The sequence below is a fragment of the Polyodon spathula genome, chromosome 2 (genome assembly GCF_017654505.1).
Source record: "Polyodon spathula isolate WHYD16114869_AA chromosome 2, ASM1765450v1, whole genome shotgun sequence".
Lineage (NCBI taxonomy): Eukaryota > Metazoa > Chordata > Actinopteri > Acipenseriformes > Polyodontidae > Polyodon > Polyodon spathula.
The window spans coordinates 84237540-84258988 of record NC_054535.1 but is presented as its reverse complement, the minus strand read 5'-3'; the positions used below and the strand labels follow the sequence as shown (position 1 = coordinate 84258988).

General features: G+C 36.7%; 1 protein-coding gene across 6 annotated transcripts in view; it reads left to right on the top strand.

Annotated features, from left to right (window-relative positions):
- The first annotated feature begins 876 nt into the window (after window positions 1-876).
- The window catches only part of LOC121302445 (casein kinase I), a 51292-nt gene continuing 30719 nt past the window's right edge, over window positions 877-21449 (top strand). For all 6 annotated transcript variants that reach the window (XM_041232473.1, XM_041232464.1, XM_041232447.1 and 3 more), the window contains exons 1-3: window positions 877-1117; window positions 17962-18002; window positions 19399-19468. In XM_041232473.1, coding sequence (XP_041088407.1) covers window positions 937-1117; window positions 17962-18002; window positions 19399-19468 — 292 coding nt within the window. In that variant the 5' untranslated portion in view covers window positions 877-936. The remainder of the gene's footprint in view (window positions 1118-17961; window positions 18003-19398; window positions 19469-21449) is intronic.

The following is a 21449-nucleotide window of genomic DNA, read 5'->3' as shown; positions in this document are numbered from 1 at the left end:
CACCATCTCAGTGATCCACACCCTAGTTGCTCGTTCTGACCTAGAATTCGAAACAAGCCATAATAAATTGCATGCTGATAATGGTGGCAGCTGTTAAAAACAAATATGATTATACAAATGTGTGAAACTGTACAATTTTCGGTGTTTGGTTCAACTGGTTTGGATTGGGGAAAGTTGGCTGTATTTTATACAAATGTTACAATAAAACAAAATACTAACAATCGGTAGACAATTATCATAACTGTCAATGTCAGGGAACATCTAACAGCACCCTTCACTTTGACCTGTGATGTAAAATAGCTGATGCTTTGTGGTCATGTGACTTTAATTTGTTGAAAAAAAAAAAAAAAAGTTTAGATATTGGCTTCATTATATAGAAATTGTATTATATGATTGTTTAGGTCAAGTTTGATTACAGGTATTATACAAGATAATGTAGGCCTAACCCGTTTTGTGGATTATCAGGAATGCCATTCCTCTTTCATTATGCCCCCAGGGATGTTTTTTTTGTTTGTTCACAAAACCCTTGTTTTGTAGTATTGTTTAAACTCACATTTTAATTAATTAATTCATTAATTAATTAATTTATTTATTGTTTTACAGAGCCTTCACAGCACAGAACCATTTGCTGGTGGGATTAACGTGTGCTGTATCGCGGGTAATCCCAGGATCTTCCATTCATCTGCATTGGAAGATTAAAGACAACCCTCTTCGAATGGGATGAATATGCTGCTCTGGGCTATCCCTCGACTGCACTTTAGTGATTGAACGACTCAGGCTGCTGCGGTTCCCAGTCCTGCTCCCAATGCCTGGGTTTATAGCCTGAGCTTTTTTTTTTTTTTTTGAGGTGGGGGGGGGGGGGGGGGGGTGGGGGGTTGGGGAGGGGGCACGACGGATTAGAACATTTTCTTCAAAGTGGAGTACCGTAAACTTGATATGGACAGTAAAAAGAAAGACAAGGACAAACCTGATGAGAGGATGGCTAGGCCGAGTGGACGGTCGGGTGGTCACAACTCGCGGGGCAGCAGCTCCTCCAACTCGGGAGTCCTCATGGTAGGACCCAACTTTCGTGTGGGCAAAAAAATAGGATGTGGCAATTTTGGAGAACTTCGATTAGGTAAGTTAAGGGGTAACCATTTTTAAAACTTTTTTTTATTTTACATGAAGATATGAAATGTATGCACTGTACATCACAGTGGCACACTCCTTTGTTAGGTTACTTCTCACCAGAATGTAGAGCTATGCACAGCTTCAGGCAGGAAACTAAATACACCTGCAAATGTGACCATTTGTTTGACACAAAAATTCTTGCAACCATCAAGTCAAGCAGACATTCGACAAAGGAAATAACTCCCACATCCATGTTGACTTTCAGTGACAGCTATCAGCTGTCTTCTTGTCAGATACATTTAAACCTCACTTTTAGTCTGGGCCGTGCTTTTGACTTTACCTCCTCCTCCCTCACCATTTTTTAGCCTCACCATGGGAGATGGTAGTTGAATTGCCACCCTGCCTATCTCTCTGCGCTGGCTCAATCAAAATGCTCCGAAAAGTGAGGCCAAGTGACAAAACCAACCAAGTTGTCCTGACAAACACTGGTGCCACCCCGATCTCTCTTGCATGCATATTTAAAACAGTTTACATTTTCAGAATTTTCTGGCTAGGGCCTGGTTTTAACCACTTATAGCTGAGCTGCAGTAGCAGTTTTGCACTGCAGTGACAGATGGCATAAGTAATCTCCGCATACAGGTTTTTCAAAATTGCTCAGGTTAGCGTGATGTATAAGATTACTGTGCAGTCCATCTGACATACTGGAGAATAAGGGACTCCAAGCTGAATCACCCTGTTATTACCAGTGTGGATTTCAGTCCAAGCAAGCCAGTGATTAAAGTAAGATTTTCAGAGTCGCAGTCACTCACAGTCCTCTGCACTAATCTTTTAGCTACAATATTTGGACACGACTGAGCAGTTGGTCTATTGTGGTGTTTTTAAGAATGGTCCTGCCTTTCCTGCAGATGTTGTGCGGTACACACTCTGGAATATGGGAGCTTTACTAAAAAAATGACATTGTTAACAAAGAGGGTAATTTGATTTAGAAAAGGCTTTCAAAGCCTGTTTCTTCACAGCTGTCTGACTCATGTCTAGAGAGAGGGAATCAAGGCTTGGTTGACTGCAAAGTGACTTGACCAGCTTGCATCTCCCATTTAAGAGTTTTTTTTTGTCATTCTTGCTTTTAACTAATAGGATGTTCATTGTCTGCATCTTTTATACAACAAGTATGCTATACTCTTTTCTGTAAATTGGGCTAAGTATATCAAACAATTTAGTGTCTGTCTAGCTAGCACAGCTGTCTCCTAGACTGGGTAATTCACTTTCAATGAGATAACAAAGTTAGCCAGTTGAAAACAACACAAAAGAGGGGGTTTCAACACTGTACTTGACTACATTTCCTAGGACTGTCTTTTTTGTTCATGATCAATTCAGTGACTTTATTTTTCTTTTTTTTCTTCCCCCCATCCTTTCCAGTCTAATGCTTCATAAAGTCTTGGAGATTCTGAACACACAGTACAAGGGGGTGTAATGACCAAAATACTTTGCACTTATTTACAGCCTCAACAGAATTTGCACGGCAGTTTAAAAAAAAAAAAATGGCAAATGAAAACGAGCTGAGATTAATTAATTAATTAATTAATGATTAATATATAGTACAAAAAAAAAAGTGGATCAACCCAGCAGCCCTTGAACCTCTATTTAAACGTTTTAGACAGCACTAGGTAGAGAATTATTACTTATCAAAATTTCTTCCTTGTTTAATCAGTACGAATAATACACTTAGTACAATCTTGAGGTACATTCATTTCTTTGTTTTCTTTTTATACTAGATTATCACTACTTACTACCACTTCTTAATAATCGTCTTGACCATGCTCCAAGGGATATTCAAGACCTTTGATATTATTTTTATACCCATCCCATATATACATACATACATATACACAGGTCTTGAATTTCATTTTTGTGTGCTGGGGTGAATTCCTCCCTATGCTGCATCCAATGGGTGGTATTCCAAAAGTTTAAGGGGGGGGTGGGAGGGTTTAGAGCGGCAAAAAAAAGGCACATTTGCATATAGAAAACTATTTATATTTTACTACATCATCATTCACACTGGTGTTGCTTTAAAATAATCTGCTTTCAGGAGGACTAACAGCTGTTCATCACTGAGATAGAGCACTCTCCATTTCTTTTGCCATTACCTGACATGAAGTTTTTGCTGCAGCAGAAGAAAAGGGTCTTTCTTTTTTTTAACTCTTTACACTCAGATCAACAACACCTAGATGGACTTAATGTTGTCTTACTTACTGCAGTGTACTGAGTTTCTATAATCCTTGAAGATGGTTTCCGAGAATCACGTACGAGAGAATAAAGTCTTGCGGCTCTTAAAATATCCAGCACTACTTTCATTTATTTATGTATTTATTTTAACCAGAACTGCTCAGAATGCAGCTCATAGTGCTTTCATCGCTGATACCCGACGGGCAATCAGATCTTTTTTTACTCTATAACAAGATAACTTTCTGTGCTTTAATCAAATAGCGGTTTACCAATCGAGATTCTGCTCACACATCATCCCGGTAAAACACGTTTAGAGGGATCAATGTTTTTCATTGGTAATGCTTGAGTGATTTCCGGGGTGACGTACACATACACATTGCTTGTGACAAAATCCCGCGAGGATTGCCCCATGTAACACCCCTGACAACTCAAGCAATCTTATCTAGTCAGCGCGCTGGTATGTCACGTGACAGTGTCTGCTCAGTGAAACGAAGTGTAAAACGGACACTACGACAGCCAATGTATATACTTTTATATTGAACGCTATGATTTTTTAAACAAAGTTACAGACTGGAATTACAAGCTACTGTACTCTGCTCATCAAGATTCACATTTTGTTATCTTGTTGTTACCTTTATTAAATCGTTAACGTTATTTCCCAACCCAGGATTTTTCCCATAAGGAATTTAATAAACAACCTTAAAATAATATATATATATATATATATATATATATATATATATATATATATATATATATATATATATATATATATATATATATAATAAATTTACATCCTCACCTATATGGCCTTAATTATACAACTAAATACTGATTTTTTATTTTTTTTTTAAACTATAAAAGTTAAACTGCTGCTGATGTTGGCTCGTACAGGTCTAGCAACCAGCACGGCAAAGCAACATTTATTTTATTTTTTTTTAAATAAGGAACCAAGATTTCAATTAACATTTGCAATTGAAACACAACTGAAACTTTATTGATGCGCTTTTTCTTCAATGAATAGGATATAGCCAGAATACTGGATGTAGCATGCCACAAATAGGGTACTGTACTTGTAATTTTACTCTTCTTCTTCTTCTTCTTCTTATTTAGTGCTAGTAGTGACAAATACAGGAGGGCAGTTGACGTGCCATGCCATTTTTGATGTCCCAATAAAAAATTAAAAAAAGCAATATATAGGAAAGTAGAAAATAAACTGTGTTATATAATGACAATGCTCATTGTGATCTATTTCAGACATAATCTACAAATATTTAAATATTTTCAGTTTTTGCATAATATCGGTTTAAACATGTGAAATGCCCTTTGGTGTGACTGTCCTGAGCAAAGTTGTAAAAAGTGAAACAGTAATAAATCTACTTAAATTGTTATAAAATCTATTTTTATGTCCCTGGCATAATTTTACAAATTCATACTTTGTCCTGTAAACACATAAAGTTAATCTTAGCTACTTGTGTTTAACTAGGTAACTATACATGTTACCAGTTTATTAAGTTTTGTCCCTCAAACTCATGTCCTCTGGCGTGACAAGTTTTGCGTTTAAAAAAAACTTGATTTTATTTGGACGCCTATGCTGGAATTGTGGACCCATTCGAACAGGAAGTCCGGAAGACATTGGCAGAGCACATGCTGTGAGGAGAAGGTGAGATTTTGTCTTTGAAATATCAAAATAATGAAGTTTTCTGATACCCTTCTGATTGTGTATCAACTTAATGTCCTTTGGTGCGACACCCTAAATATTAATATAATAATACAGTTATCAGCTAATAAATGATATGATCAAAGAAAAAACCCTACAGAATACCTCCAATGTAACTGAATTGTGTAGCTGGCTATAATGAGGCCTTTAAGTAAACAAAGAGTCAGTAAATCCCTCTGGTGTGACCCCATATGTCCTCTGGTGTGACGCATGTTGTGCGTCACAACAGAGGACCAGTTGTCTTCTTTTTGAGTCGGTATAATTATATTTGCAAAAAAATTGCTGCTTCTCATAATAATAAACATAGTTATATATTTTTCACATTATGAACATTTGATAGCTACTCCCACACTTTAAAAAGAAGACATTTACAATAAGTATTTTTTTTTTTTTTTTTTTTTTTTTTTAGTGTGGAAATAGCTATCAACTGTTCATAATGTGAAAAATATATAACTATATATAATATAGCAATGATCATGTTTTCATTCATTTTATTACTTACAGTAACATAAAAGATGAATGAAAACATGATCATTTCTCTTTTTTTTTTCCTTATGTATCAGTTTGAGTCAGACACCACATCAGAATGACTGGAAATAGTGCAGAGAGAAGTACAGGGAGAAACTCAGCACAGATCCTAATACGAGGGAGGTGCTACTGAGACTAGAGACGCATGAAGTAAATGGACAATTTGTAATTTCTCGTGTGCCAGAATAATTATGAATAGTATTCAGACAGAGAGTCATTCATTGTAGTTTATATTTAATCACAATTATGGGGTTTTACATTGTTTTGTTTTCTTCTGAAATTGTCAGAAGGACAAAAGCAGAAATTAAAGAGATGGAGAAGTGCAAAAGCAAGAATAAGGCAAAAGGAGAGGGAACTAAATGCTTTGCTGGGTTTGACCTCACCATCTCTAGAAGTCCCTGTACAGGGTATTGATTTAGATTTACCCAAAGTGCCCGAAATTAATGAAATGGAAATTAGAGAGCCAGGTCCCCAAATTATGAATGAACCGAGAGCATCAACACCTAAGCCCAAACACCCAAAACAAACAGCGGAAAGTAAATTGAGGAAAAAAATTAGAAGACTGGAGAAAGAAAAGGAAGTTCTGAAAAGAGGTTGAAATTGAAAAACAGAAAAAATACAAAAAAAGGAATGAACATCTGACAATGACAAGTCCAAAAGGTCAGTTAAAATTAAGTAAAAGATTTAAGCCAAGGTCATCGAAAAACACTGCCAATGAAAAAAACAAAAAGTAGAATCGTTCTTGTCAAGGGATGAAAGTAGTCGACTTCTCCCTGGAAAAAAGATAGTTGAAAGGAAAATCAAAAATCAAAGACAGATCTTATTAAAGTCCCTTCAGGAACTACATTCCGAGTACAGTCAAGAGTTTGGTGGTAGACTTTCTATGTCATACAGACAGTTTGTGAGGTATCGACCTATGTATATCACGGAAGCGAAGAACAGTGATCACAACACATGTGCCTGTTGCCAGCATGAGAATGTACATCTTATTGTTGATAAACTGGCTCAGAAGGGCATTATACCAACAAAAAGCATATCAACCCTTCTCTCAAAAAATAACTTGTGACACAGAGGACAAAAAATGCATGGATCGGGAGTGTACAAAATGCTGCTACAATGAAGTTGAACTAAAAGAACATGACCCAAATGAAAAAGTAAAATGGGAACAAGGGGAGAAGGAAGATGTGACAGTTGGTGATAAAACTTATAAAAACTGGGTGAAAAAAATCACAATATGGAAGTTTGGAACAACTGGTCAGTGAATTCAACAACCAGCTTGAAGAAATTGCTTGTCACCAGTTCAACTGGCTTCATCAGTCAAGAGAAATCAGGCACTTAAAAGAATATTTGATGGAAAATGAACTAGCCCTGCATATTGACTTCTCCGAAAACTACGCCTACAAACTAAATTCTGAAATCCAGGCCTTTCATTTTGGTGGAAATCGTCAACAAGCTACCATTCACACTGTTGTTGGATACATATCCAGACAATTGCAGTCATATGCAACAATTTCAGTCAATACGGCACGATGAGCAGTAAAAAGGATGGCTGACAAACATGTAAACAGTGGCAATGACTTGCAGACTCCCAAAGAACTGTATGAGTTTCTCAGCAAAAAATCATCGAACACTATCAACTTTAAATGGCTAGAGGAATCTGACATACTCCGGCACAATGAAATGCTTCCAGACTGTGAAGAAAGTAACTGGGATAATTAATAGACCCCAAATCCTCTCATCTTCACCAGGAGTCATCTTCTGTAGAGATGTCGGTTGTTTCTGTGAATGCCCAGGGATCGGCTCCTGCTACAAACCAACCAAACTTGATTTTGGAGACAAAGGCGGACCCCGTGTAGAGGGCCCACAGCACAGTAATGAGCCAGATAACCTCTTCACTAGCTCTGCTGATAAAGAGGATGAAGCGGATAAGTATGCCGTGGGACGCTTTGTGATCGTCAAATATGATGATAAGCCATATGTCGGCCAGATAACCAAGATCCTTGGTGGTGAAGAAGTAGAGGTGAATTGCATGGTACAGCTCGGGAAGAAAAATGCTTGTGTCTGGCTGGAGAGACCAGATTGTACATGCTACATGTTACACAATATTGTGAGCAAAATATCGGAGCCAGAGCCATCCCGTCGCTCTGCCAAGCTTGCAGACTTTGACTGGATGCTGTTCAATCAGATGTAATTATTAAGTGAGACCTCGTCATAATAATGAGGTCTTTTAGGAACTTGAGATAGAATGTTTATAGTTTTTTTTTACAAAAAAAAGAGATAATTTCTTATTAACCTGGCAATTACATTGAAAATAGGTCTACTTGACATCAGATAGCTTTTCTACTAGAAGAAAATATCCTTGTTTTTTATGTGTTTTTTTATTTGTTTCTTTAAAGTTGTATTCCAATGTATGACCGCTAAACTGTGAAAAACGTAATGAACGGTCACCCTGATGAAGGCTGTTACTGTAGCTTAAAAATAGGTTCTTAAACGTGTTTGTTAAATAAAATTTCCATTATTTCTGGAGTGCATTTGAGTTTGCGTCTTTCTTTTCTTTTGATTGAAGCTTTGATCCATTGGACAGCACATCTGTAGTGCTTTTCGGGTGTAGGCCTACATCTTTTGTTGTCAAAACTGTCAAAAACCACAGTTCTCATTATGTTTTGTCTTTTGGCGTGACATAATGTCCTTTGGTGTGATGGTCCAAAAAGGCCCCAAAATCATGTGTATTGCTGACTGAGTCACCTAGTTGTTTAACAAATATGTACATTTGAATGTTATCCTAACATACTGATTATATCATAGATGTATGAAACGTTTGCCAGAAATTACAAAAACTTTGGCTGTTTCTCTGATGAAAAAAGTACTTCCTTTTAAATATTTTACCCCCAAAACAAGCTTATTTCACTAAATTGCAATTAAAAGCATAATTAATGTAGTAAAGGAACCAAAATCATCAACATTCCACTACTATTACATATTTATTATTATTATTATTTTTAATCAAAAAAGTCTGCCATCACACCAGAGGACAAATTCACGGCAATTATGAACTAAAATCTTTAAAAAAAAAAAAAAAAAAAAAATAGCAATTTAATTAAAATTAGAAGAAATACATTTGCATGAGGTATAGACTCTGTACCACTTTATTTAATGTTTTATTACACATTTTAAAAATATATAAGTATTTTTTTTTTTTAAATATCCCTTATATGGCAAGTGCCCAATAATAAAGAAAATCAAAGAATAAAACAGTACTAATATTATTATTAATAATTTAGCCAATGCCTTTATCCAAGGTGACTTCCTTAACTTACTCCAGCAGCTTATATTGTTCTTTTTGGATTGCCCTTTTTCTATAGCGAACAAAAGGTTTTGGACCCAAACAGGGTTGCTATAGCGAAGGTGTAGTGTATTTAGTATTTGACTTATATGCTTAATAGATGACACTTGCACATTTTAATATATATTGTGTGCACATTTGTTGTTTCATTTTTCACGACCCATAGTGTTCAACATTTAACAGAGTGTATAAAAAAGTCCCTTACAAAAAAGTATCATCCCTTACAAAAAAGTAACATACTGCATATAGTATACTTAAGTATACTTGTGCCAAAATTGTCTGGTTTTAGTATACTATTGGTACCATTATTCTGTCCTATTTTTGTAAATAATGCAGTGTAGTTGTCAAATATTAGACATTTCTTAGACTGTATCTTACTTCTCTTTTGCATACCTGCATTGTCTCTTGCTAGATATGCACCTCCAGATTCTGACAAATACTTTTAGAAAACCAGGAGCAACTTCTGCTCTGGATCAAAAAGATATAATGCTCTGCAGCTGCCCGCCTATGTGGATAGCTATCAAAAAAAATAAATAAAAAATAGTAGAAACTAGCTAAAACACAAGTCTGGTAAAAACAAATGGAAATCTAGAAAAAGTATGAAATTATGATGTTGAATAAGAAAATAAGAAAGTTTACAGATGACAGGAGACCATTCGGCCTATCTTGCTCGTTTACCATTCGGTCTATCTTGCTCGTTTGGTGGTTAGTAGCTTATTGATCCCAGAATCTCATCAAGCAGCTTCTTGAAGGATCCCAGGGTGTCAGCTTCAACAACATTACTGGGGAGTTGGTTCCAGACCCTCAATTCTGTGTGTAAAAAAAAGTGCCTCCTATTTTGTGTTTTGAATGCCCCTTTGTCTAATCTCCATTAGTGACCCCTGGTCCTTGTTTCTTTTTCCAGGTTGAAAAAGTCCCTTGGGTTGACATTTTCAATACCGTTTAGAATTCTGAATGCTTGAATAAGATTATTGAGTAGTCTTCTTTGTTCAAGACTGAATAGATTCAATTCTTTAAGCCTGTCTGCATATGACATGCCTTTTAAACCCGGAATAATTCTGGTCGCTCTTCTTTGCACTCTTTCTACAGCAGCAATATCCTTTTTGTAGCGAGGTGACCAGAACTGAACATAGTATTTTAGATGAAGTTTTACTAATGCGTTGTAAAGTTTTAACATTACTTCCCTGGATTTTAAATTCAACATGTTTCACTATATATCTGAGCATCTTGTTTCTCTTTTTTATAGCTTCCCCACATTGTCTAGATGAAGACATTTCTGAGTCAACATAAACTCCTAGGTTATTTTCATAGATTCCTTCTTCATGTAAGCACTCCCTAATCCATGTACATGCATTTCCTTGGCATGAGATACCCTGAGATACTGTTCCTATATTGAGTACAGTGTACTTTGAACAAATCACAGTCCATAGGTCAATTATGGGCAACTTGACATTGTTTTGGACAACCAAATGTCGAAAATGGACTGCCCGAAGGGCAAGTACCATTACCAAAATTTTGCGAGCTCTGGAACGAAGAAATCTCGTCTTTGGACATTGTTTGAACACTTAACCTGGCTAAACTTTACCGGGTTACACTGCTATGCTGTCTGCTTGTGCACATGCATTTGCCTTTTACTCTTGGTAGTTAGAGTTCGGGTAATCGAATACACAAAAATGTTGCACCCTTTGTATTCAAATAGGAAACTATTAGAAATTGCCATTCCTAATCCTAATGATAAACACTATTAAAACAGATACAAAATAATAACAATCCTACTTAGAGTGCCAATCTTGCTGAGTGATACCAATGAATCCTGGAAAGATTATGAATGGTATTTTTGACCTGAACACATTGGATCCCAAATAAGTTTGACAATTCGATCGCGTATGTGGGTATCCATCAGGACATCTTACTGTGAGACTGGATAGGATGTAAAGGAAATGTTGAAATAACAAAAAATAAAGCTGCTGTTTTATCTGCAAGTCTGGGAAACTGATACCAAACAAGGCAGACCGTTACTTTTTTTTTTCTTTCCACTGTCATAATGAGGCCTCCACTCTAAATGTTCATCCTCATTTTTTTTTCATAATTACTTTCTTTATGATTTATTGATTTCAGTGCTTTCCTTTTGGCCTATTGTTTGCTTAGTCGTAGAAAACTCAATTTGTAAAAGATTTGCCATGTCATAGGAACAAGTACCAACACAGCCCTTCTGTAGGCAGTCTCAGATTCTGGCTGTACAACAAATATGACGTGCTGTGGGAAAGTTAGGATAAGTTCGTAGTTATGTTTAAAAAAAATGCTTTGTAAATTAATTTTCAGCTTTTTAGCACACTGGCCGATTTTCCTGGATTCATAAAATGGAAGCAATGTGCACTAATTTTATATATATATATATATATATATATATATATATATATATATATATATATATATATATATATATATATATATATATATATATATATATATATATAGTTTAAATGTAACCGGCCCAGTCAGGCCTGTGGTGCATCATAACTGCCGCCAAACTACGATCTCTACCGGCCTTGGGCCGTCAGGCCATGGTTAATGTTGAACACTGGTTTGGGATATTCAATCTATTTAAAACAGTAGGTAGATGTTTATTTTTAAAATTATTTAATAATAATAATATATCTTTATTTTTATATAGCGCCTTTCATAGTGGACCACCATCACAAAGCGCTTTACAGAGGTAGGCTGTGAACTGTGCATTATATGCAGAGTTACTTACATGATTTAACATTTCATCTGCAGGATGGACCACAAGGAGGTTAAGTGACTTGCTCAGGGTCAAACAGTGAGTCAGTCAATGGCAGAGGTGGGATTTGAACCAGTGACCTTCTGGTTACAAGCCCTGGACTTTAACAACTGGAACACACTGGATAAAATGCTACAGAATAAGACCATTTTATTGTCTACTTTCCAGGCAGATCTGAAATCCTCAATTCTGCCTTAAAAAGTTAGCTTCCAGCCCTGATATTATACATGTTTTGTTGTGACTTTCTGTTATGTGGAATGCAATAAATGAGAAACAAAATGTTTGTTTTTTTCACTTTCATTTTACAATGCCATTTCCACGGTTTGTTTTATTTGAAGTTTTTAAAGTTTAAATTTCAGTTTCCGTTTGCATGTTCAGGTACAAGAAGGCACAAGTAAACCTTGTGTTATTTGTTTATGAAAATGTGTGAATGGCCACTGTTTACTGTGAAGAAACGGCAATGGCAAGAAATGAAAATGTGGTATCAACTTGATGTACTATTTATTTCGGGAATAAACAAAACAATGTTTAACTTGAACTGCTATTTCGCATCCTTTGTTTTGTGGTTAATTCACTGGGGTAAAGTAAGTCCTAACGTATTCTTTACTCCTGGGATATTTTTCTATTTTAAGGTGTTACATATTGTAACGTCTTCTGTTAAAATAAAGGCTCACACACAGGGTCCATGGCCAAACCCCCTGCCCCTGGTGCTATGCTGTCTCTGCCTGCATTCAGAGCAATATAATGGCTTTTCTTACTTTTTGAAAACGAACAAATATTTAAATTATGAGCGAATATCCGAACATGAAAATCATGTGTTCGTCCCAGCACTAGTTTTACATGTAGTATCCTATTAGCACTAGTATTGAAAACTTCTGAAAAAAAATCCTAACAGTAATCATGTTTTTGCTAGTTTATGACCAATTTGAGTACACCAACATTGATCTACATGTTAGAGCAATCTCAACCCTATGAAGCAGCATAATCATTTCAAAGTTCATTTTATACAGTGATAATTATCGTAATACCCTGTGGACTGAAAATTAATCCAGTACTTAGAACAAAATGTGCATGTACTGTATAGCATTTTGTGGGGCTTTATTTTTAGTGTATGGCAAATTAGCATGCAATTAATTTCTGATAAAAAAGGGAGTCACATTTTCATAAAGTTATAACAGGAGGCCTTTTTGTATCTGAACAAGCAAACGGAAATTGAAATTTAAACACTTCAAATAAAGCAAACATGGAAATGGTTTTGTGAAATGAAGGGGGAAAAACTCACTGTTTCGGTTCTCATTTATTACATTCCACATAACAAAAAGTTGCAACAAAAAATAAATAATATATACAATCTGCAGTGCCGAAAAAGTTTGTGAACCCCTTAGGATTTTCATATATTTCACATATTTCAAACTTAAAATGTTATTAGATCTTAATCTAAGTCCTAATAATAAAGATAACCTGATTAAACAAATGACACAAAAACATGATACTTTTTCAACATTTATTTATCCACAAATGATTCAACATTCGATATCCATGTGTGAAAAAGTATGTGAACCTTTAGATTCATTAACTAGTGGCACCCCCTTGAGCAGCAATGACTTCAACTCTGTGACATCTGAGGGCTTCCTTGCATGGACAGCTTGCTTCAGGTCCTGTCACAACATTTTGATGGGGTTTAGATCCAGACTTTGACTAGGCCATTGTAAAACGCAGAATTTCTGCAGCCATTCTTTTGTAGATCTGTTAATATGTTTAGGCTCATTGTCTTGCTGAATGACCCACTTTTGGTTCAGCTTCAGCTCATGGACGGATGGCCTGACATTCTCCTCTAGAATCTTCTGATACAATGCAGAATTCATGGTTGTGTCAATGATAGCAAGCCGTCTAGGTCCTGAGGCAGCAAAGCAGTCTGAAACCATCACACACCCACCACCATGTTTGATGGTTGGGATGAGGTTCTTCTGTTTGAACGCAATGTTTGGTTTTCACCAAACATAATGTTTCTCATTGAGGCCAAAAAGTTCTACCTTTGACTTGTCTGTCCAGAGGACATTGTTCCAGAAGTCTTGTGGATCTTCTATGTGCTGTTTGGCGAACTTCAGACGGACGGCAATGTTCTTTTTAGAGAGCAGTGGTTTCCTCCTGGCTATCCTTTCATGAACACCATTCTTTTTCTGATAGTTGAGTCATGAATACTCACATTAGCCGAGGCATGAGTGGCCTAAGAAAAGACTGGTTTTAATTCAAGAAGGCTATCCTGGTAAAACTGTGGAAATTCCATAATTATCATTGGGGTTCACAAACTTTTTCTCGGCATTGGATATAAAAATCACTACACAACATTTCCAGCAAGTTAGGCACTGTTTAAGGCGAGACAATTCTGAATGACGTGCTTGCCTTTTTTCTGTCTTCCATGAGTCAGACTCACTCTAAAGCAGCAGAACGCTTTTTGACCCAGATGGCTTTCCACAGAGATCACTATGTGTGCGCATGCATAATCTGGTTTGTTTACTGTTTGCTGTCTGAAACAAATCGAGGCTCAAGCTGCTGTGTTGATCCTCTGTTTTATCTCTCTTTTTCATTTGCCATTTTTCAAACTTGCACTGTCTGGTGAGGTGGTAAATAAGTGCAAGGTATTTTTGTAATTTCTAGCAAATGTGAACATCTGATCCGAATACATGTCAATAAATACTGGTTTGAATATTTGGGCAATTGTCCCAGCACTCTTGTATTTGCAGGAGGAAATTAGTTTCCAAGAAGCAGCATTATAAAAAGAGGTGACCTGTTGCGAAAGCCCACAATGTGTACCTCCCAGCACTTTGTTTGAGTGAAAACAGGTGTCTTGTCCAATGTTAAAGGTAATTGCCGCCAGTATGTTCAAGGATGAGCCAGTTACACATGCACCCACAATAATGCGTTATTACAGCTGTCTCGCACATCTTATATAGATCTAGTGGATGACATGACATTTTCTTTTCTTGTTTGGGGGGGATGATTTTCTCTAGGTTGTTGTGGGGTTAGTGTGGAATTCTAGTATAGTACTGCAAGTCTAGTTGTTTCCTTCAGTAATACAGCACTTAAGTCTTAACCTATCATAGGCAAGGGGAGCATTCAGTAGTACAACACACACAGAAAAGGCTGTGATAATCCTAAGTACAAGCGTCTACACCCCCTTTCAAAATGTTCACCTTTTGTTGCCTTATAGTCTGGAATTAAAATGCATATAACAGCAGATATATAATTTTTTTTTCATGTATCTACACATTCTACCCCACAACTTCGAAGTAAAAAAAATTTCTAGAAATATGTAGAAAATTAATAAGTAAAAACTGAAATAGCTTGGTTGGATAAGTGTCCACCCCTCTTGTAATATCAATCCTAAATTAGCTCAGGTGTAACCAGTCGCCTTCAAAATCACACACCAAGTTAAGTGGCCTCCACCTGTGTTAAATTGTAGTGGTTCACATGACACTAGGATAAATTCAGCAGTTCCTGTAGGTTCCCTCTGCTGGGTAGTGTATTTCAAAGCAAAGACTCAAACATGACCACCAAGGTGCTTTCAAAAGAACTCCGGGTCAAAGTTGTTGAAAGGCACAGATCAGAGGAAGGGTATAAAAAATATCAAAGGCCTTGAATATTCCTTGCAGCATGGGCAAGACGAATATTAAGAAGTGGAAGGTGTATGGCACCACCAAGACTCTGCCTAGATCAGGCTGTCCCTCCAAACTGGATGACTGAGCAAAAAGGAGTCTGATCAGAGAGGCTACCAAGAGGCCAATGGCAACTTTGCAAGAGGTACAGGCTTTTATGGCCAAGACTGGTCAAAGTGTGCTTGTGATAACAATATCCCAAATACTCCACAAATCTGGCCTGTATGGTAGGGTGGCAAGAAGGAAGCCATTACTCAAGAAAGCCCACCTTGAATCCTGTTTGAATTATGCAAAAAAACACTCGGGAGATTCTGTAGCCATGTGGCAAAAAGTTTTGTGATCTGACGAAACTAAAATGGAACTTTTTGGCCTAAATGCAAAGCGTTATGTTTGGCGCAAACGCAAAACAGCACATCACCCAAAGAACACCATCCCTACTGTGAAGCATGGTGTTGGCAGCATCATGTTATGGGGATGTTTTTCATCGGCAGGGACTGGGGCACTTGTCAGGATAGAAGGGAAAATGAATGGAGCAAAGTACAGAGAAGTCCTTGAGGAAAACCTGCTGCCCTCTGCAAGAAAGCTGAAACTGGGATGGAAGTTCACCATTTCAGCATGACAACGAGCCAAAGTACACAGCCAAAGCTGCACTGGAGTGACTAAGGAAAAAAAAAAAAGGTAAATGTCCTCGAGTGGCCCAGTCAGAGCTCCGACCGAAATCCAATCAAAAATTTGTGGCATGACTTGAAGATTGTTGTCCATCAACACTCCTCAAGGAACTTGACAGAACTTGAACAGTTTTGTAAAGAAGAATGGTTAAATATTGCCAAATCTAGGTGTGCAAAGTTGGTAGAGACCTATCCCAACAGATTCACAGCTGTAATTGCTGCCAAAGGTGCTTCCACCAAGTATTAACTCAGGGGGCTAGAGACTTCTCCAATTATGATCTTTCAGTTTTTTATTTTTAATGTATATTTTTTTCTCAATAAAAACTTTTTTCCCCTAAACAGTGTGGAGTATGGGGTGTAGGTAAGTGGAAAAAAATCCTCTTTTAAATGCATGAAACTCTGAGGCACTGACACAACAAAATGTGGAAAAAGTTCAAGGGATTGTAGACTTTCTGTAGGCACTATATATTACTATGCCTGCCAGTAGCATGTCAGATATAAAAGTCATGAGTTTGGTTTTAAATGTCTGTTTTTGAGGAGCATGGAATTCTTACTGTACATGTATTCTACAATTGAGGAATTATCTTCGAGATGTGCAAACCCGGTGACAAGGACGTCACAGTAGACAGTAGTAATGCTAATGATACTGCTAAAAATAGTTTAAAAAAAAAATTGGTAGTGACATGAGTAACAAAGATAAAATCAAACAATTTTTCTTAATGATCTTCACACTTTAATTCCCTTACAGATTTCAATTTCCCTGATAAGGTATATCTGCCATTTGTGCTGTGGCAGTAATGGAAGATTAATAAGGAAGGACTATAAATAGAAAGCATATTATCAAAATCACCTATGGTCTGTTCCCTACTGATTTGCATGCACCAGATTAGGATTGGGAGGCAGCAGAAAAAGAAATAAGAACAAAAAAATAAATAAATAACTTTCATATATAGTGGAAGAAGGCATGAAGATATTCTGTACTATATTCTGTACTATATATTAATTTTCAGTGTTTATGGAAGATAGCTTGTACCATAAAAAACAACATAAAATGGGCTTCCTTGAAGGATCTATCAACCAGGAAAACTTGCTGCCATGAGTTATGGCCCTATCTGTTTGTTTGGCGAACTGTCAATAAAACAAAACAAACAAAAAAAATACAGCATATGCATTATTTTTGATACAGTATATGGTGGCATTCGATCAAACTTTTTGGAGCCCCAGTATATGTTCAATTAAATGATTATAGAATTGCAATACAAATTGATTTTATTTTAATGTTTTGACTCTCTTGCTGCTGTCCTGTAGTACTGTATTAGAGGTGTGTGAAAGTGCCAAAGGTGTGTAGATTGTATTCCAAAGAACGGTGCTGAAATGGTTGGAAACTGCTGTATCTGAATTTGGATCGACTGATGCTCATCAACATCTGTTCCTAACAATACTGCATTACTTGATTGTTGCATACAATATTTTCTGGGTCTATGATTTGATATGATTGCCAGCGTGGATGGTATAGTCCTACTTGTCATAACCATTCATTTAATAAGAGGGTGATGTCTTTATGCACAATGAATTGTACACTGTTATTTTGAATAAGGTCTTTTCTGTCCGTCGATCAGCCCAGGAGAATGAACAATATAATGTATTTTTTTTTTTTTTTTTTTTTTTTTTACACAGCTGCTTCAAGTGCCTTTCTGTGCTCACTGTTGTAGTTGGTCACTTTAGAATTGCACAGTAAATACTGCTCACTGCAGTGTCAAACAACTCCATTCGTTCCTTGTCTTGCTCTGTCAATAAGGTCATCTTGCCAAGTTTAAAAGCACCGGAGTATAACCTCTCATTAATGTTTGATGTGAACGTTGCTTTTTGTCAATTTTCTTGCGTATTTAAAATTCAACAGTGGAAACTGATAATTCTTCTTTCTATTTTAGGGAAAAATTTGTACACAAATGAATATGTTGCAATTAAGCTGGTAAGTAAACATTGTCTATCTTTGTTTTACTTTTTTCTTTGCTATTTATTATGTAAAGAATAACACTATGTAACACAATTTTTGTTCCTGGGTAGTAAGTGTTATTTCCTAATTGCTTATGCCTCAAAAGTATAGAAAATGGCTATTATTCCCCACAAACTTTGCTTTTGTGACCAGGACAGTGATATTTTGAAATTTACCTATTTCCAATGAGAAAACAACATATGAATCCAAATTAACATGTATTTATACTAAAGTAATACAAAAATGACTACAAAAGATTTAGAAGTGAGTAGTTTTTCGAGATTTACGATTATACTGTAAATCACTTTCATGAATCAGCCCCCAAATGTAGTCTCCCATCATGTTCTCGTTATACTGTCCTTGGTAGCGGCGTTCAAAGTCCAGTATATCCTGGTGGAAGTGCTCGCCTTGCTCCTCCATGTACGCTCCCATATTCTTCTTGAATTTATCAAGATGAGCATCAAGGATATGGACTTTGAGGGACATCCTAGAGCCCATTGTGCCGTAATTCTTCACCAGAGTCTCAACCAGCTCCACATAGTTTTCGGCCTTGTGATTGCCCAGGAAGCCCCGAACCACTGCGACAAAGCTGTTCCAAGCCGCTTTTTTCTCCTTACTAGTGAGCTTCTTGGGGAATTCATTGCACTCCAGGATCATCTTTATCTGTGGTCCGACGCAGACACCGGCTTTGACCTTTGCTTCAGACAGCTTAGGGAAGAAGTCTTGAAGGTACTTGAAGGCTGCTGACTCCTTATCTAGAGCTCTGACAAATTGTTTCATAAGGCCCAATTTGATGTGCAGTGGTGGCATCAGCACCTTCTGGGGGTCCACCAGTGGCTCCCACTTGACGTTGTTCCTCCCCACAGAGAACTCGGTCCGCTGTGGCCAGTCCCGCCTGTGGTAGTGCGCCTTGGTGTCCCTGCTGTCCCAAAGGCAAAGATAGCAGGGAAACTTGGTAAAACCGCCTTGGAGACCCATCAGGAATGCCACCATTTTGAAGTCTCCTATGACCTCCCAGAAAAATGCAGATATGTATCCACTTAGGCAGCTGGAACTAAACTGAACTGCTGGGCTTAAGGCCCCTGTATTTATACTACTATTTATATTACTGGAAAGTTCTAGAAAGTTCTAGAAGTTACTCCAAGTTTACTCAGCACTGAATCTATCTGGAATGTTCTGGAAAATAGGTAAATTTCAAAATATCACTTTCCTGGTCACAAAAGCAAAGTTTGTGGGGAATAATAGCCATTTTCTATACTTTTGAGGCATAAGCAATTAGGAAATAACACTTACTACCCAGGAACCAAAACAAACAAAAAAAATTGTTACATGGTGTAATGAATTAAACATGACACTTTTGTTTTTCATCTAGGAACCAATGAAGTCCAGAGCACCACAATTACATTTGGAATACAGATTCTACAAGCAGTTAGGATCAGGAGGTAAGGATTGTTAAAAATGTGTGGCTTGGGGATGCTTTGGGGTCTCGACCTGCATTTTGTTAATGGCAAAGCTTTCTGTTACCATAGGTTTGGTTACATTTTTAAGAGCTCCCCTACACTTCTATTTAATCTAACTCCTTGGATGCTCCAGTTCTTTAACTGTGCTGGCTTGTAACCAACACCTATTCTATTTTTGGATATACAACAGTCTGCCTAAAATGTATCAAATTAGAAAACTGCAGAAATGTACTTTTAAGCTACATTTCACTAGAAATTCACTTTATTAGTGAATTTATAGTGAGTATAGTAAGTGTTAGAGCCCCAACTAAGGGCCACATGTTTTTGCCATTTTAACTGTGATAGCCTCAAATGCCATTAAAATTACATTGGGATTACTGTTGTTGTCCATTGTAAGGTGTTTTTCCTTTAATTGGAGTTTTAATTTTCAAAAAACACCTGGTGGTCATATGTTGTAACTCTCACAGGTTATATAGACAGGGGACCATGGCTAGTGGATGGCAAAGTAGGAATTGAAGTATCACTTGGCCTTACATGTTTTTGTGCATTTGTGTTTGGACAGTTCTACTGTATACCAACTACATTTGATGATTAAACAAGAAACTGAACATCAAATGAAAGAACTGTATCAGAAAAACTAAAACAAATGGAATATATCTGTTAGGCCATTGTTTCCAAGTGCAGAGCATTGTTGTTGTTATAAACAGAGATCAAAGTAACTGTGTTTTCTATGTGGGCCTGTTCTCCTTGCAGGGTGATTGCTTGTTTTCATAGATTCAAAACATAAAGCTTTTCACTGAGCCAGAGCTGGAGTAATAGTGGCATACCTGATACCAGAGTCTGTGAAGCAGAATAACAAGTCTACCTAAATGTATGCAAGAGGTCTCTCAAACAGTTTTTTTTTTTTTTTTTTAAACAAATCACCCAACTGTACAGAATGTAGAACTGTGACTTTTGCACGTCCGGTCTCTCTCGTACCGAAAAACAACGTGTAGAACATTTTCAGTTTTTTTTTTTCTTCTCAGCATGTCAAGATACTGTACACAAATGTGCCATTCTCATAGTTTATAGCTGACGAGTTGTGTATGTGCACTGATTTGATAATTAGTTTTATTTTTTTTTTAATTTGTGCTCCCTTATGTCAAAGGACTGGTGTTGGCTCTCAAGAACAAGGGCTGTTGTCTAGTAAAAGGCTGTCTGTGGAAGGTTACTACAGTGCTGCTATTGTACATTCCTGGTTGTGCTCTATCTAGCAAGTGGCAACAGAATCAACCAACAAGAGTTTAATTTAGTTTCAGTTCTCAAGAGACAGATCCCAGATTGCTGTTTTTTATAACTGTGAATGTGAAAATAAAACGTCCAGCTCTTGTCCAGCTCATCTTTGATGTACCTTTTAAACATTATTGATTAGTAGGGGTTGAGGTTCCGTTTTTGAAGGGTTAAATGCTTCATATATTGTTGATGACTAACATGTACTTTATTGCCATTTACTGTAGTATTGTTAATATTGTGATGTTTCTGAATTTTGACTTGTATTTGGTCGGTTACTGTATACAGAGGTGGAATCTTTAATTATTGTACATATTCCATACCCAAAACATTATCTCTGTAAGATCCGTTTATGGCAATAGTACATTAAATGGATTAGGTTTCAGCACATTTGAAACAAATTAAGCATAACGTGCCCCTCAAGAGATTTGGTGGCTTATGTCTTTTGTCTAGCCTCACATTTTTTATTTTCTCTAAACTTACAACAAAAAAAACAAACTTTTTTTATGCCTTTTCATATAAGCCCTTTATATCAACCCAGTAACTAACCTGCCTTATTGATGAACAGTCAAGTACATTGTACATCTAGCTCCACTTGGAAAAAGTTGAACAAAACATTTCGATTGGTGGTATTATTGAATGACCAATTATACCGACCAGTTTTGACTTGCTGCAAGATTCAGCAAATACATAA